The 17028-nt window shown below is 38.9% G+C and overlaps 1 protein-coding gene across 5 annotated transcripts in view; it reads left to right on the top strand.

The window, feature by feature from the left end:
• The window catches only part of HYCC1 (hyccin PI4KA lipid kinase complex subunit 1), a 50382-nt gene that overhangs the window by 9931 nt on the left and 23423 nt on the right, over window positions 1-17028 (top strand). For all 5 annotated transcript variants that reach the window (XM_075050642.1, XM_075050623.1, XM_075050633.1 and 2 more), the window contains 2 exons: window positions 12118-12197; window positions 13637-13738. In XM_075050642.1, the coding sequence (XP_074906743.1) occupies window positions 12147-12197; window positions 13637-13738 (153 nt within the window). In that variant the 5' untranslated portion in view covers window positions 12118-12146. The remainder of the gene's footprint in view (window positions 1-12117; window positions 12198-13636; window positions 13739-17028) is intronic.

Here is a 17028-nt window from a genome sequence, read left to right as displayed (position 1 = left end):
GGATAGTTCATATTTGTGGGTACATGAAAACTTATGAATGCTTGCAGAGTAGGAGTCCAAGTTGTAGAGGTAATTTTTAACTGGACACACGTGACTGTCTGGCAAAGGAGGGTATGATTTCAAAGCAGACAGAATTCTCTTTAAATGGTTTTCGTGCTAGTAATACTATTTTTAGACTTTTTAGAACTTTGAACTTAACTAATTTTTGGCAAATAAAAATAAGTCACTTTTGAAGTACCTGTAACTCTTGCAACCTAAATCTCAGTTTGTTGAGTTCCCTGCGTTTTGTGGAGGCAGAAGGAAGATTGAGTTTAAATGAAGTCCTAAGAGCTGCTACAAAATTTCTTCCTCATGGGGCTTGTGTAATATCTTCTAAAGTCAGTTTCTGGCTTGCAGGTAGGCATCCCTGCCTTTCAAATTAAATGAGGTGTGGATACCTAGAATGGTGTTGGAAATAGGCAGAATCTCCCGAAATCTCATTCTCAGCCAGTGTAGTTGACAAGTTTTGGCCAAAAGTGTTGCATTCTTAACATTGCTACTAAAATGTAGAAGGTGAAGAGTATTAAAAATGGAAGGTGAAGAGCCTGCTCAAACTCCTGTCCCTACTTTGTGAGCTGAGTCTTTTTCCTTCTGATAAGTCACTGCTGAGCTACTTGGCAGATGAATGCTTCTCCACTTGCTCTAGCTGAAACTACATGCTGTAATGGTAGAAGGTGTTGGAATTGCACCTTTAACAGTTGATGCTCAGAGATGAAGTACAGCCTCTGCTCAATTCTCCACATGCTTTTTAGGTCATACTCAAGCTATTGTGCAGCATCTGCTTATGCATGTTTTACACTGAGAGTCTTTCCAACAGCTGAATTACCCGACACCTTTCTTTTTGATATGTGGGTGAAAGTTCTGAACAAACTCTAATTTGAGATGACTTGCAATTTTCACTTAGAAAGGAAAACTTGTTTTTAAAATTAGCTTGCAGCAAACAGACTTCACGAACAGCTAGATTAAATGAATAACTAATAGTAAAGGGATACTATAGTAGCACTGAAGTTTGAGGAAGCAAGGAACTAGATGTCACAGCATTGCTACCAAAATAATGCTCTGTGCTCTTGAAAAGACCATTGTTTGGTTCAAGACTTGTATGCAACACTGAAACGAGAGCTGCAACATAATTATTCTCTCTGCATGGTTTATTCTATTTCACTATTTTAAATTTGTCTTTGGGTTTCAGGGAAACTTCCTTACTTCAGAGGGATGTAGCATACTTTGGGCTTAGGGAAACCAGGGCACATGAGAACAGCAACTTTACTTTGCCTGGGGTTCTATAAGGAATGTTTCTTCTAAGTGGATAATTTCTGCAGCACTGCTTTCCCTTACAGAAGCGGTAAGAGCACTGTGTCATGTACTGTGGTATTCCCTGCTCATAGACACTCTTGACACAAGTTACAGGAATGCTGATACATAGAAAACAAACAAAATTTCTAAAGCTTTCTAGTTCTTATCAGCATAAAGAAGATACCTTTATTTTAATACTATGGAATTTTGTGGCTAAAGCAAAGACTGGAAAACCTGTGTGGATTAGGTCACTTTTGTAGTATTAGCACACTGTTCCCTTTTACACATTTCTTTTTGTCGTTTCAGTTATGTTTGGTTAAGCTTGTGGCTGTACTCACTTTAATGTTAAATTCTATTTCCTTATGATGCATATAGCTATTACCTTGATTTTTCTTTGTGTGTGCTGAACTGTTAACTATATTAATCCAGAATAAGTAAGAACATATGTTAGACAAGATTTTTCAACTATAGTGTTTTATCTAAGACTAGGCTGTTTATATCTGTTCTTTCTTAAAAGATTTAATAGGCTGTAAACAATAGTGTTTGCATGGAGTAAAAGAAAAGAGGAGCAAGTATATGTCAACTGCTAAGAAAAACTGTTTTGAAAGTAATAGCTCTTATTTTATTTTTCTATAATGAATGTAACTATTGGTATATTACAGATGATGGAAAAGCTAACACTTGAGGATATATTGCAAATGAAATAGCTTGAAAGAGAGTAGGGCTTCTGCAAGCTGGAGAATGGGATGTAGCTGGAGTAAGTTGGCTTACAGGTGGTCAGTTTTGACTGACTCTGCATTTACCAGTATGGCAGTTGTACTTGCAGTGTGATTTTGTGCAGAAGGCAGCAAGGAAGAAATAGTAAAGTAGGATTAGGAAAAAAAAAAACAAACCCCAAAAACCTCAAGCTGTGGAAGTTACTTCATCTTACTTCAGTTTGGCACTGTACTGCTAGGGCTGCTTTTGTACTGTTTTAACAATATAAATCTGACTTACTATGACTTGTATAAATTCAAGTGAATATATCAACATGTAATCTCGTATCTCTATCTTGGCAAGTTGTTTGGCTGGCATGAGTCATTTGGTTGTCTTGAAAGAGTTATCTCCTTGCTGGTAAAGGGCAAGTACAAGGTTAGTTGCGTACGAAGGCGGTTTGTAGTTATTGTTTGCTAATCTGAAGTTGAGCAAATATAATTGCCAGGAGTCAAAGATCAGGATTAGAATCTTCAAAATCCTGTGCTTACAGGGATCCTACCTTCTGCTCAAGGCTTTTTAGAAAGCTTTCATCGTGAATGTTTTGGGTCGTGTGTGCCCATATGACTATTTCCCAGCATTGTAAGTAGTGTTATGACCTCAACTCTACATGGTTTTGGTGCTTAGTGGTGGTTGTTTTTTGTTTTCCTGTTGATGAATTGAAAGGTTATAGAAGGCTGTGTTATAGTTTGATATGCCAAGTAGTTTTGTGTAGGTTTCTGGGTTGCAAAGTGTCAGTATTCTATGGTGCTGGATCCTTTGCACAAGAAACAAATGCATTTAAGGCAGTCATTTATAGTTTCTATACAGTCTAGTTAATGTATGTTTTCTTTCTTTAGAGCAACTAATTTTTTCCTTATTTGCTGTCATCAAAGCTGAATTGAGGTCTGTCATCTGGGGCTGAATATTATTAGGCCTATGATTTTAAAATTTGTAATGGATATTATTCAGGAGGACTTTTTCATTTGATGGGCAAATATCTATCACTTTGTCATATCCCAAGTGTATGTCAACTGTTCAAGAAGCATATGTGCACAAGATCAGGAAATCTTATTTAAATCTATATAATAGAAAAGTCCATTGATCCCTGATTCTTCAAGGCTGACGTTCCACATTGTGATCTAAAGTGTAAGCTGCAAGGTGGTTGTTTCTAGCACTGACAGGGGGTGGGGGGGAAGCAGCAAAACAAAAACACCGTCGGCCATATGAAAGTCACCGCGTTTTCAGTTCCTTAAGATTCAGTAACCTTTACAAACCACTGCGAACAAACAGGTTCAAAACAGTTACTTTTGTGTAGGTTCACTACCGTATTGTGAAGAAGACTGCAGTAATGACCATACTGAATCCGACCAGAATTTCTGAAACCTCATTGTCTAACAGTGGCTCTTAATAGAGGCCTAGAAAGGAACTGATAGGGGAAGCTGGAAGAGTGTTCTGCGGGAGCAACTTCTGACTTCCACTTTCTGAAGTGCTTGTGTATTTAGTGGCTGTGGATGGATTCCTCTGTGAATGTGTCCAGGCTTCTTTTTTCTGTGCATTTGTGAAGTTCATCTACTTGAACTTGGGACTCAACACATACTTCCTTCACACTGGTTTTGGTAACTACTTCTGTTTGTTTTGAGCCTGTCAACTATAGTTTCACCTAATGCTTGTTAGTTCTCCTGTGCCCTGGTTTTGGCTGGGATAGAGCTAACTTTCTTCCTAGTAGCTGGTACAGTGTGCTTTGGATTTAGCGTGAGAATAATATTGGTAACACACTGATGTTTTAGTTGTTGCCAAGTAGTGCTTATCCTAAGTTAAGGATTTTTCAGTTTCCCATTCTCTGCCAGCAAGCAGGTGTACCAGAAGCTGGGAGGGGACATGGCCAGGACAGCTGACCTGAACTAGTCAAAGGGATATTCCATACCACAGAATGTCATGCTCAGTATATAAACTGAGGGGAGTTGGCCAGGAAGGACTGATTGCTGCTTGGGCATTGGCCAGCGGGTGGTGAGCAATTGTATTGTGCATCATTTTTCTTGGGTCTAATTTCTCTTTTTTTGTTATATTCCTTTTCATTACAATTATTATTGTTGTTATAATTTATTATTATTATTATATTTTATTATAGTTATTAAACTATTTTTATCTCAACTCATGAGTTTTACTTTTCCCCAATTGTCCTCCCCATCCCACTGGGAGGGGGGAGGAGTGAGCGAGTGCTGCCTTGTGCTTAGTTGCTGGGTGGGGTTAAACCATGACATCCTGTTAGAAGATACTGAACAGCCATCTCTTGTCATTTTAAGAATTTGCTTGAGCCTGAATCAGTGATGCTTGGTGCTCCATAGCTATCTTGTTGACACTGCCTGATTTTTACACTGAAGATAGCAATTATCAGAGAGTGCTTGATACCGAGTCTTTGAGCAGTGCTTGCATTGTGTGTTTGAATAGAGCACGTGACTGTTTCAGGCTTAGCACAATGGGGTTTCTTCTTTGTGCAAGACTGAAAAATGTCAAGAAGTCAGACCTGGCCTTTGTGGTTTCTGAAACTTGCCAGAGTGGTTTTTGAAGTCCACAGTAGCATTGGTTTCTTTTCTCAAGAGGCTTTGAATGATTTGCTAGCCATTACTGCACCTACAGGTATCTGTTTGAACAGGATAGCTTGACTATACTCAAAATTGTATAGTAAATGAACATATCACTATCACTAGAATGAGTTGTGCATTAACATCAGGAAAATACATTCTTTTCCTTGGCAATTTATTCAAGAATACACTTGCCTGAGTGCTGCTTCCTGTTCTGAGGCTTACAAGGATTATGTCTTTGTCTCTGAAACAAGCTGGGAGAGAAAAAGTGTCAGCAATGTGAATTTTAAGTATAGACTGTAGTCCTTAAGTGAACTTGATGTATGATGTAGAGCTGATTAAAAAGTTTTTAATACTACTTGTACCGCTTCAAAGGGTAAGAAAAGTTGAGTCCTAATTGGCCCTTCCCTACTTTTGTATACAAACTATTACAGAATAGAAGATTAACGCGTACCAGGGACTTGATCTCTTATGGGTCTGATACGTTCTAACAGAATGCTCACAAGTTTACTTCATTCCTCTTTTGGGATGAGTTGACAAATTTGGCTGATGGTTCATAAAAATCTTAACTTTCTGTTCCATGTTTCCCTTGGGCTAAAAAATTTTCTTAGCAAATAGTACAAACTTCCAAGCAGATACCTTTCAGATTAGATAAGAACACAGTATATGCCTTCCCTCCTCTTCCAGCAATTCCCAGAGGATGGGACTTGAGCAGTTTTTGGCTTCTGGTTTTGTTTATTCCAGCTCTGTGACTTCCACTACTGTGGTTCCAGAAGGTCAGTTCTGCAGAACTCAGGAGTTCATTCTTCATCCAAGTCCAGCCTCCTTGTATTTAATCCAGTTTTCATTCACACATGTGCATTCTGTGGATTAATTCTACAAAGGCTGGGTACATTTAAAGAATAAGAAAGCCACTTATTGAGAGAATTTATTTTTAAAGAACAAACTGTACATGTGTTGTTGGTGATTCCATTCAAGGCTATGATTTGATACTATTGTATTAAAAAAAGTCTTGAGTGATAGGTATGAAAAACTGAAGCCATTTAAGTAGATGTATGCATTAGTAAGCTTGCCAGAGAATACATCTTAATTCTTCTTGGTTTGCTCACCACCAGCTCAGTGCATAGCAACTTTTTCTCCCTTCTCTATTAAAAATAGCAAGTTTGTTAGTTCCTGTTGTATTTGTGCTGTAATGGAAAAAGGAATGGCCTCTGTAGAGAAAGGCTCTTCCAAACAAGACTTGCTTTTGTCAGATAAACTTGCTTGATACCTTATTGCAGTTGTACTACTCATCTTGAAACAAAGCAAAAATTGATATCTCCTATGTAAGGAGAGTTTTATTATAGTATTAGAATAGAGCAAGATCAATTTACAGCTCTCAGAGGCTGCTTATTACTTGGGAACAGATCCAGAGAACAGTCTAACCTCAAGCTATATCAAAATGGATTGCAGACTTTGAGTGGAATGTAAGTTAGATGTATTCTCTTGTTAATATTAGAGCTCAAGTTGCATATGTCCTGGGGTTCCAGTGTTACATATTAGTAAGGGCTGTATGGCTTTATGTATGCTTACTTTAAATAGATGTTCTACTAGGAAAGCTAGTCTGTTAATTATTGTGTAGTATAAATCATATTTCTTGCTGCTAATCAAAGTTGAGAATTGTGGAAAATACTCCAAAGTGCTTTTAACTCACAAGGCATAAACACACAGATAAATTTGCCATTTGTTAGCTGGGCTGCAGTAGCTATGCATGCTTTCATCCCGTGGCAAATGTGAAGTAGTGTGAATAAGACCTGCAATGAAAGTGTGTCAACTAAAGTTGCCTTCATGTATGATATAAGCTAAGAGTATGTGTCTAATAAGTTCAACAGAGATGTGACAACCTGACTGTTAACTGAGATCCATCACAAAAAATTTTGTGGTATCATTTGAATCTTTGAGATGTCTTCCTCTTTTCTGCAACTGTCTTCCATCAGGACATCCCAATGACTCTGCCTCTTAATCTCTTGGAATGAGGAGCATGTGGACATTTGAAGCTGCTCTTTAATTTTAGTCAAAGTATTGTTAGATTTGTAGGGACAAAAGCAATTTGTGTTTAAAGAAAGCCTCAAACTCCACTGATCTGAACTCTTTGCAGGGACTTAAGAGGAAGAGATCAAGGAAAAAAGTCTATTCAAAGGGAATTACATGTTGATGTACCTTAAAACAAGACTTTTTGGGGGGAAATGCTGTGTAGTGCTTGCTGTATTGTTTGAATTTTCATTATGGTTTTGGTATTTATAAAGTACATTCCTAATATCATTTTACAGCTTTTTTTTCAAGGTAGCATGTATTTACTTTACTTCATGTTGCTTTAATTCCATAGTGGCTGAGGTATCTAATGATTACAGCAGCCTCTATCTTGCAGATGAATCCACTTTGGAGCTGTAATTAAGGCATGCTTTTGTAATCCTTTTGGGATTTTTTTCTGTAAAAGGTTAACAGGTGCTATAAGTTAGGCCTTATTTTGGCCTACTTTGTGTTAAAAAATCCATTTTAGAGTTACTTTTTGTAAACATTCTGTGGGCTTCAGAAAAAATTTTATTGTTAACTGAAAATTGTTAATCCTTCCTTTAGAACAGTTTTGGCTTTGCTGACCCTGTCCATACCTTGTTGCAGTCCAACTTGATCTATTATTTAACTACACAAAATTTTGCAATCCTCAGCAAAACAGTAGGTTGTGTGCCTGTTTTAATAGACCCCATACACCTGATATGTGAAATTGAGGCTTTTTTTCCTTCTAGGGAGAGATCAGTCTAACAGATAATCTTAATCTTTGTCTTCAATGAAAGTAATTACAAATTGGATTTCTTATTTGTGACACTCAAATGTGTATTGCTGTGAATGCATATGTGCTTGAGGTTAAACAGTGTATTCAGAAGGGTATATGCATTTTTAATGCATGAAGGTAAAGTAAGCATAGTCTATCTTCTGTGTATCTCAACTGCCTTAACTCTTAGTGGAATGCCTCTGCTACTTTAAAAATCAAAGACCCAATCAGTGAAAACTGTCCTATTTCTTTTAGTTCAGCTTTTTATAGATTTAATTTCAAAAGTTCATGCTTTTGCCAAAAAAAGACTTGCCTTCAAATACACAGTCATAAAAGCTTGAAGTATCGTCCTTAGTCCAATGGGTAATGCCAGCCAAGGATGCTCTTATTGTTTTTACTGTTCAAATGAATCCTGTGTTCCCTGAGAGCCTTTAATCTGAAAATAATGCTTGATGGATCAGTAGAAATAGGTGGGGAAAAAAAATGCATCTCTTCAATAAATGTGGTATCCATGACTCCTCTGGACACTTCTAAATCATGGGTTTCTTGCTTTGAACAGTCAATATTAGCACAGGCATTTGTGCTATTAATGGGGCTCAGTAGGGAGTGGTTACTATTGTCAACCCTGCTGAAGCATGAGACATTGCAAAAGCCTTAGTCTGCCTTCACAGGAATGAAAGTAGGGCAAGTAGATTGTGTGATTCTGTAGGAACTGATGAGGTCGTTGCTTCCATAATTGTAGTAGAACTAGCCTTTGTGTTTGTTAGCACACACTATTATTCTTAAAAGCCTCACTTCACAGCAGGGTTTGACACACAACCTGTACCATTCAGAGGCTGCTATCCATATTGCTGTCATTATACCTTTAGAGACCATCAGTGCTGGTCAGAAAGAGTTCGTATTTAGCTAGATGAGTTTTCTTCATGACAATTCTTCCTATTTCTTTGTTAATACAGGATAACAGAATGGATGAGGTTTGAATGGACCTCTGGAGATCATCAAGTCCAAACTCCTTTGCTCAAAGGAGTGAAAACTGGACAGGTTGCTCAGGATCTTGTCCAAATGGGTTTTGAATTTCTCCAAGGATGGAGACTTCAGCCACTCTGGTCAACCTGTTGCAGTGTTCAATAACCCTTAGATGAAATTACATTTAAACCCTTTTCTAGTGTATTTCAATTTGTGCCTGTTGCCTCTTTTCCTATGACAGGACACCAATGAGAAGAGCCTGACCCCATCTTCTTTATTCCCTTCCCCTCAGGTAATTACCTACATTCATAAAATCCCCGTGAGCATCTCTTTTCCAGGTTTAACAGTCCCGGCTCTCTCAGCCTCTCCTTATATGAGAGATGCTCCAGTTTGTCCATCAGCTTTGTGGCCCTTTCCCAGACTCTCTCCAGTATGTCCATGGGTCTGGTGTGCTGAGGAGCCCAGTGCTCCAAATGTCTCATGAGGGCCAAGGATCACCTCCCTTGGCCTGCTGGTGACCTGGGGGCTGTTGGCCGTCATTGCCACAAGGGTGTGTGTGGGCTGGCTCTCGTTCCCCTTTTTCCTGAAGACGCCCAGGGCTTTTTCTGCAAAGCTGCTTTCCAGCTTTCTGGCCCCTGTGTGTGCTGGTGCCTGGGGTGGTTTGTCCCCAGGGCCAGGACTTGGCGTTGCCCTTTAAAGTTCCTGAGATTCGTGTGTTGGCTCATGTGTCCTGCCCGTTGATGTCCCTGTGAATGGCAGCACCCCTCTGGGGTACCAGGCTCTCCTCCTGGTTTTGTGTTATCTGCAAATATGCTGAGGGTGAGCCCTGTCCCATCACCCGTCTTCATTAATGAAGATGTTAAACCGTGCTGGCCCAGGTGTTGACCCCTGGTGTACAGCAGTAATGCCAGGTCTCCAGCTGGGCTTTGTGCCACTGGTCACAGCCCTTTGAGCCCGGCAATGGAGGCAATTTTCTGTGCTCAGAATTCTGGGATTCCCGAGGGCTGCTCTTGCTGGTAACAACAGAAGCAAAGGTGGCAGTGAGTACCTCGGCCTTCTCCATATCTCCTGTCAGCAGGTCCTCTGCCCCATTCATCCATAGAGCCCTAGTCTTCCTGTTGCTGATGATATTTTTGCAAAAGCCAGTGAACCATCCTTGAACATTCTTGATCCTCCTTCCTCTTGGGATCCTGTGCTCTATTATGTCATGGTCACTGCAGCTATGACTGCCCTGACCTTCGCATCGCTGCCCAGTTTTTCCATGTTTGTAATTATGATGTTCAGCAGAGTGCCTGCCCTTGTTGGCTCCTCAGTAATGTCTTTCAGGAAGTTATAATCAGTGCACTCCAAAAACCTTCTGGGTTGCTTGTTCCCTGTTGTGTTGCCTTTCCAGGAGATAATAGGGTAGTTCATGTTCTATGTGAGGACCAGGTGCCCATAAATGTGAGGCTTCTTGAGTTGTATGAACAAGGTCTCACATATTTCATCTTGATCAGGTGATGAGTAGCAGACACCTGCCACAATGTCACCCATGTTGGTCTGCCCTGTTATCCATGACCTATAAGCTCTCAGGTGTTTCATCGTCCATTGCAGGGTAGAGCTCCATGCATCCCTGTTGCTCTCACAAATAAAGGGCAGCTTTCCTTCCTCACCATCCCAGACTGTCCTTAAAGAGCACATATCCAGCCATGGTAGTAGTCTCGTTGTGTGAGCTATGCTGCTTTATCTCAGTGATCCCATTGAGATCATAGCCCTGCAACTGCATGTTGACCGCTAATTCCTCCTGCTTGTTTGCCATGCTGCGTGTGTGTTGGTGTATGGGCACTTCACAGAGGCACCCAGTCATGCTCATTTGCTAGAGCTTCCCCCATCATGCTGTCCTGCAGGCAGCGCTTTATGTATGTGCTTACATTTGAAGTGGGGTCCTGGTTAGCTCTTTTTTTGTTTGTTTATGAGGTCTCTCTTCCCTACATCACTCTGTACCCTTTGCTTGCCAACCTGGTCTGCCCCTTCCTCACTTGGCTGTGGATTGTCATCTACCTCCCCGATGTTGCTGGCATTCCTTCTTGTGGATCTGCCCCAACCCTCCACCTGCCAGGAGAAGCCTTTTAGTGGAGCTGCTGCTGCATTGTACCTCCTAGGTGTTTACAGCTACTGCTGCTATTTTCTCCAGAAATTAAATCTAGCCCTGTGTAGCTTATTGTTCCTTAGCCCTTCCTTGTTTCCCTTTCATCTGCAGAAAGCACTGTTCTTGTATGCTTTGCGCAGACTTGCAAATCTTTCTGGGGTTGTAAGAGGAGATTGCCCTTCCTGGTTCCCCCATGGTTTTACCTGACCAGGTCATTTATTTTATGATAGCGCTAGTGTGGGAGGGTGGAAATCTCTGGCTGTTTACTCTATTATTGTGTATTAATGATTCCAGAATTTGCTGGACAGCCTGTTCAATTTTGTTCCTTTTGCCATGCATGTCTGAATAGTCAAATCCTTACAGCCACGTCTTATGCACTGAAAGATTTTTGGTTGCTTTCTCTAAGTAAAGCCTTACTTGAGTATTTTTTTTTTTTTCCCTTGCTTTGGAGGGTTATAGTGAGCTCTCACTATTATCATGTCTGGTTCTTCTCCCTTTAGGCTTCTTAAAGTTCTCTGGATATATTCCACTATAGTCTGGATTTCAGAACAAAATATTTGTGTTATACAAGGCAATTCTTCCCTTCCCCTCTTTTCCTTGCTTGTCATTTGTCAACAAGCCCATACTTGGGTATCAGTACTTCATAACTAATTTTAAACTGGCAAAGCAAAACTTGGTGTGATATCTCACATGACTGAACATTTCACCAAGTAAGTTTAAATTTTTTCCTCAGATGAGTATTTAATTTTGTTGTTGTTTGAAATCCATGGTCACAATTTGGATAAGGTAATATGTATTGTTGAATAGTTTACCTATGCCTAGGGTATCCCTCACAGCATGCTTTTTTAACTTTTAATAGTTTTGTATCTTAATGGTACATTGCTCTTTGTTTCAGAGTAAGCCATTCCAAAGGAGAGTTGTTTTTAAGTGTTTTCTCAAAAATCAAGAGAAATCAGAAATGAGTTTCAAAAGCCACTCTGCATCTCTTGTGTTCAAGTCTTAGTACTGATGATCTTGCTCTGTCTGAGAATTGTGCGGGTTGTTGGACAGGAGAGTCCATCTTAGGCTACATGCTGAGCCTTGTTGTTTTGCAGTTGCCATAGTGGGGGAGGATTGAAAGGTTTTCCATCAGTCTTTATTTCAGGGACCTTTTCCAAGTTAGGAATAGCAGTTGACTAGGAAAAACCTAAACAGTCATTTCTCTTCAGTGAGTCCATACAGTTTTCTCTCAAGTTCTATAAGCTGAAAAATAAATTGAAATTAAGAAGGTAATATTTTCTGTTTTCAAAATGCCATTTCTGCAAATCTTTGACTTATGGAGCTTCCCACGCAATACATATTTGGAATTTATTGAACTGCTGTACGTGAAGACTCCCATGCTTAATGCTTCCAGCAGCTTGCATAAGTGAGGTAGAATAAAAGTTCAAAGTAATGTCAGCATGTGAAATGTTAACAAGTAAAAGCATGATAAAATTCTTTAAATATTCACAGGGACTTAATTTTCATCATCTGTTTAATGCAGTCACTACAGAGTTTTCACAAACTGTGTTTGCTTATCCTTTCAGGCTGAAGGTTTTGGAACGGATGTTGGAAGATGTTAGCTGTGGATACTGGGGTTGTGGAGGAGTGGTTATCAGAGTTCAAGGTAATACACTCTCAGATAATTAGCCAGTAGTGTTTGAATCGCTGCTGGAGCAATATAGAAGAGTGCTTGATTACTGTAGAAGATGAAAAAAAAATAGTAACCTTGTATTTTGCTGAGATAATGTGATATATGCAAATGTATGCTTGAAAGGATTTTTTTTCTTGTCCTCTTTGGGGTTAATACTTCCTGATACAGAGTAATGAAAATGTATATTACAGATGAATAGCCTTGTTGGTTTGAGTACAGACTAGACTTGACTATAGGTTTTGCTCCTGGCCTGCTTAGATACACTGGGAATGTGTTTTTCCATTTGTATAATGGAGTATGAGCTCCTTTGAAGGACTGCAAGATAAGACGTACTGTAAGAGCTATGAATAGTAAGTTTAAATGTACAGCTTCCAAAGTGTTGTTAAAAAGATTAGATTTTTACCCTCCTAAGTACTGGCAGAAAATCTGTTTAGTATTACAAAAGAGCTGTTCATGTAAACTGAAATTTGTGTTCTTTCAGAGTAATACTATATTCTGTAATAATGTTCAGTAGCTGTGTACAGTCAGTCTTGAGGAAACTCCTTAAAGTATGGATCTGCAAACTGCTAAATTTCACAGGGAAATTTCACTGGGATCGCACCTGTGAAACTCCTGGTTTTTATCTATTTCCCATCCAATGTCACTACATCCTGTATGAAACTGTCTGCCAAATGGTAAAATGCAGTGTGTCTTCTGGCAGTTTTGTTGTCCTGAAAACATGGTGATTTCTGCAGTAAAGATTTCACTGTGAAACAGGTTTTAGTTTATAGTAAACTCTGATAAATAGTAACTTGTAATAGAAAATTGTTGTTGAAATAGTGTCATGGTTTAACCCCAGCCAGCAACTAAGCACCACGCAGCCGCTCACTCACTCCCCCCCATCCAGTGGGATGGGGGAGAAGATCGGGAAAAGAAGTAAAACTCCTGGGTTGAGATAAGAACGGTTTAATAGAACAGAAAAGAAGAAACTAATAATGATAACACTAATAAAATGACAACAGTAGTAATAAAAGGATTGAAATGTACAAATGATGCGCAGGGCAATTGCTCACCACCCGCTGACCGACACCCAGCCAGTCCCCCTGAGCGGTGAATCCCTGCCCCCCCCTTCCCAGTTCCTAAACTAGATGGAACGTCCCATGGTATGGAATACACCGTTGGCCAGTTTGGGTCAGGTGCCCTGGCTGGGCATGAGAAGCTGAAAAATCCTTGACCATAGTCTAAACACTACTGAGCAACAACTGAAAACATCAGTGTTATCAACATTCTTCACATACTGAACTCAAAACATAGCACTGTACCAGCTACTAGGAAGACAGTTAACTCTATCCCAGCTGAAACCAGGACAAATAGCTATTGTATTTTAATGATAAAAACTGCTTTTTCTAGCAGTTATACTATTTTTATTTCAGACACTGCCAGAAGCATCCATATCCAGCTATGCTGCAAACTTGAAAGACAAGAGTGCTCTGATTTCATCTCTTTACAAAGTAATTCAGGAGCCACAGAATGAAGTGAGTATATTGGATCTGTCACATAAAATGTCTGACATAACACCAGCAGAATAAAACAAGACCTTGTGTGCTAGTTAATTCTATTCTAACTGTTAGTTCTGCTCTAACTATGTGATCTACAGAACTTCTTGAAGAGCCTGCGTCAAAATGTTTGTTCTTACCAATGACATACTACCATGGGAACAACTGATCATACTCACAGGCTTCAGGACTTGGGTATAGAATTGAGAAATAGGTTAAGGAATTGAAAAGATGTTTGAGATGGACAGAATTCTTTCTGTAATTCAGTATCACTTGAATGTGAATCTATAGCTATCAGAAGCTTGTGTGTTACAACCCAAGAGAAAAATGTTAATAGGTTTGCCGTTCTTTTAAGTTATTGCTTAGGTTTTAGGTTTTTTGTTGTTGTCTTAAATACATACAGTATAAATATATGCATTTATACAGTGGATGTACCCTTGCTGAAATGATGGCAAAAAAAAAGAAAAAAAACTGGGGGGAAGGGGTCAGGTTTGCTCTGTACCTGTGCCAGGAATGGTTCCATACCCCATAACTGCACTTGTTTTAAAGTGTCCAGGTGAGTTCAGAACATACTGAGCTGGTTTTAGTTGTGTCTTGTTAACTGTATTGTCTCACTTTCTACCACCCAGTAAACCTTTGTGTATTATTTTAAAATTGCACCAAGTCCTTAATTCCTCTTCTGAAAAGACCCAGTATAAGGAACCTTTCTAAAGTTTGAGATGATGCCAGTAGTGGTCAGTGAATAAAATGTTTTCAGTACATACGTTTTTATAAAGAATGCTGGCAGAGAAACTCCCAGGTTGTCCAGCAAAGAAGAAATGTAATTTTACTTTGCTGCTCAGAAAGGCATTCTGAGTCATTCCAACTACTGAGTCAAGCCTGTCTGGTCTTCAGAATGCATATTAACATGTAAATTAATCTGATGAGTCTCCCTGTTCATAGCCAAATTGATACTTCCATATGTTCTTTGATGTCTTACTACTTCTGCCTGTCCCTGGGTTTCTCAGGGACCTTAGTAGCAGGGTGGTCAAGGCCCTGCAAATTCTGCTCAAAAAAGTTGTCGGGATAATTCTGGGGGCAAGGTATCGAAGATTTCGCTGTTAGTGAGACTTTGAATTGAAATGAAAAGCCAGTGCTGACACTGAGTGTTGTGCTGCTTTGGGAAAACAGTCCCAAAAATCTTTATTTGGACTGTTCTCAGAGTACCTGTCACTTTGTGGAAAGGGCTACTTCGAGCTTTCCATATTGTGAAAATACTTATAAACTAGCAGTTAAAAAAGACAAGTAATTGCTTTCAACTGTTACTTGAGATCTATTAGCTGCATTGTGTAATGACAACTTGCTTTACAGTGTAGGATATGTTGCTGTCCTTTCTTACCTCATGTATGTAATGCAAAGGGGACAGATTGATGCGTGAACACTACAAATACTGCTGATATTAAAACCAGACAAACCATCCCATCTGTATACCTTTGAATATATGTACTTCTAATATAATAATTATCTGTACCTTAAAATTGTGATTAATCTCATTTGGGGGGATGGATGTGTTCTTTTTTTAAAGCATTTGAAAAGCAACCATGTATATTTTGCATCTGTGACTGTATTTTCCTGCTGGTTCATGTTTGTTTTTCATATGGGGTTTTTTGGTTTGCTTCTCCAAGAATTTAATAATTAATTTGTGAGATAAATGAACTACTTCTTTGCTGTAACAAAGAAATACCCAATTCATAGTAGCTTTGTTAGTAAAGCCTTTGTTAGTTACTTTTGAGGTTCCTGGGCCACTGATAGGTGAAAAATGTAATTCAATACAAGGGGAGTCTTCAGTAGATGTGAAGATTTAAAGGACTTTTAATTGACTCAAGAGTCCAACAGTTTAAGAAAAAAATAATTCTGAGGTTTGTTTCTTCACAAATTCAAGATTTTTTGCTTTCTACCTGAAATGCTATTGCTGTCCTTTTAGATAGTAGCCATGCAGGCATTTGCATTAGGAAATAGAAAGTGTTTGAAGTGTCTAACGCATTTGGATGCAGCTTAAAAGAAACAGGGATGAAACTGCTTGGACATTCTTCTGTTCTAGCATTAAAAATTGTTTCAGTTTGTATACCTTTTGGAACTGTTTTAGTTTAAAACAATATCTTGAAACGGCAACAATCATTAGTGTGTTTTGATATTAGGTTGTAGCATGTGGTGGCATTTTCAGGAAGAAAATCTGTTTTTTTTCTGATTAAGCATTTAAATGTGCTGGTATAAAGCTGTCTCAACTGAGATAATGATGTGAACATGGATACCTGTCATAGCTATTTATGTGCCTTTTAAAGTTCAAGCGCATCATTCTGAACAGATACTTCATTAAAGAAAGCATGCAAATTGTGTGAAATACGTAAGCTGAAGATGGAAAGCACTTGTGCTGGTAAAGTTTTCTAGAAGGATCTTTGATATTTTGCTCTTAAAACTGGCAACTAGTTTAGCTTGGCATGGCTTTTTTGCCTTTATTGTACATTTTTCACAAACGATTTTTCCAAAGAGAAGCTGTATTTGTCAGAAACTAAAAATTCCTCTTTTTCTGAATGGATCAGATTGTCCCAAATTACTGCTAAAAAAGAACCAAAGCCTGCTAAGAGTCTTTGGTTTCAGAAGTAACTTTGGGAGGTAAGAAATGTTGACTCAATTTTCATTGTAGTCAAGAGGAAAAACTTAGGAGAGAAAGCAGGTTTTTCTTCTAGCGTGCTTCTCTGGTGGTCATGCCTCCTTTCCTGCAATAAAGGGAGGAAAATATAGAAGAATGGGTTTCTTACCTTTTTGAAAGCTTGGTCCATTGAAAAACTGAAGGTGTGACCTAGACAAATAGAAGAACAACTGAGTGTTGTAGTTAGAATAAAATGGAAAAAGTGATCAGCATATTACCAGCAGTAAAGTACATATGTATATTCCAGTTTTTAAGGATTTTCAGAAAGTTGTTGAGTAATATGCTTTCTGAACTGAAGTACAGTGGCAATTCTAGTGATTGTAGTATTTTTTCTTAGTGCAATCTCTAAAATACTCTAAAATGCGTGTCTGGTTTGGATTCCATCATTTTCAGGTTGAAACTTTTGGGGATTTTTTGCACAAATACGTTTCAGTGAAGGTCTATTACTAGCCTAAACATTCCTGGTGAATTTAGAATCTATTTCTGTGAGTCATATAGATGAACTGTTAAGACATTAAATCTTGGAGGTAAGAAACAAGGTAGCAAAACTAGTCTTTTAGCTATGTTACATTTGATCCTG

The sequence above is a fragment of the Buteo buteo genome, chromosome 2 (genome assembly GCF_964188355.1).
Source record: "Buteo buteo chromosome 2, bButBut1.hap1.1, whole genome shotgun sequence".
NCBI classification, from domain to species: Eukaryota; Metazoa; Chordata; class Aves; order Accipitriformes; family Accipitridae; genus Buteo; species Buteo buteo.
This window is presented reverse-complemented; position numbering and strand designations above follow the sequence as displayed.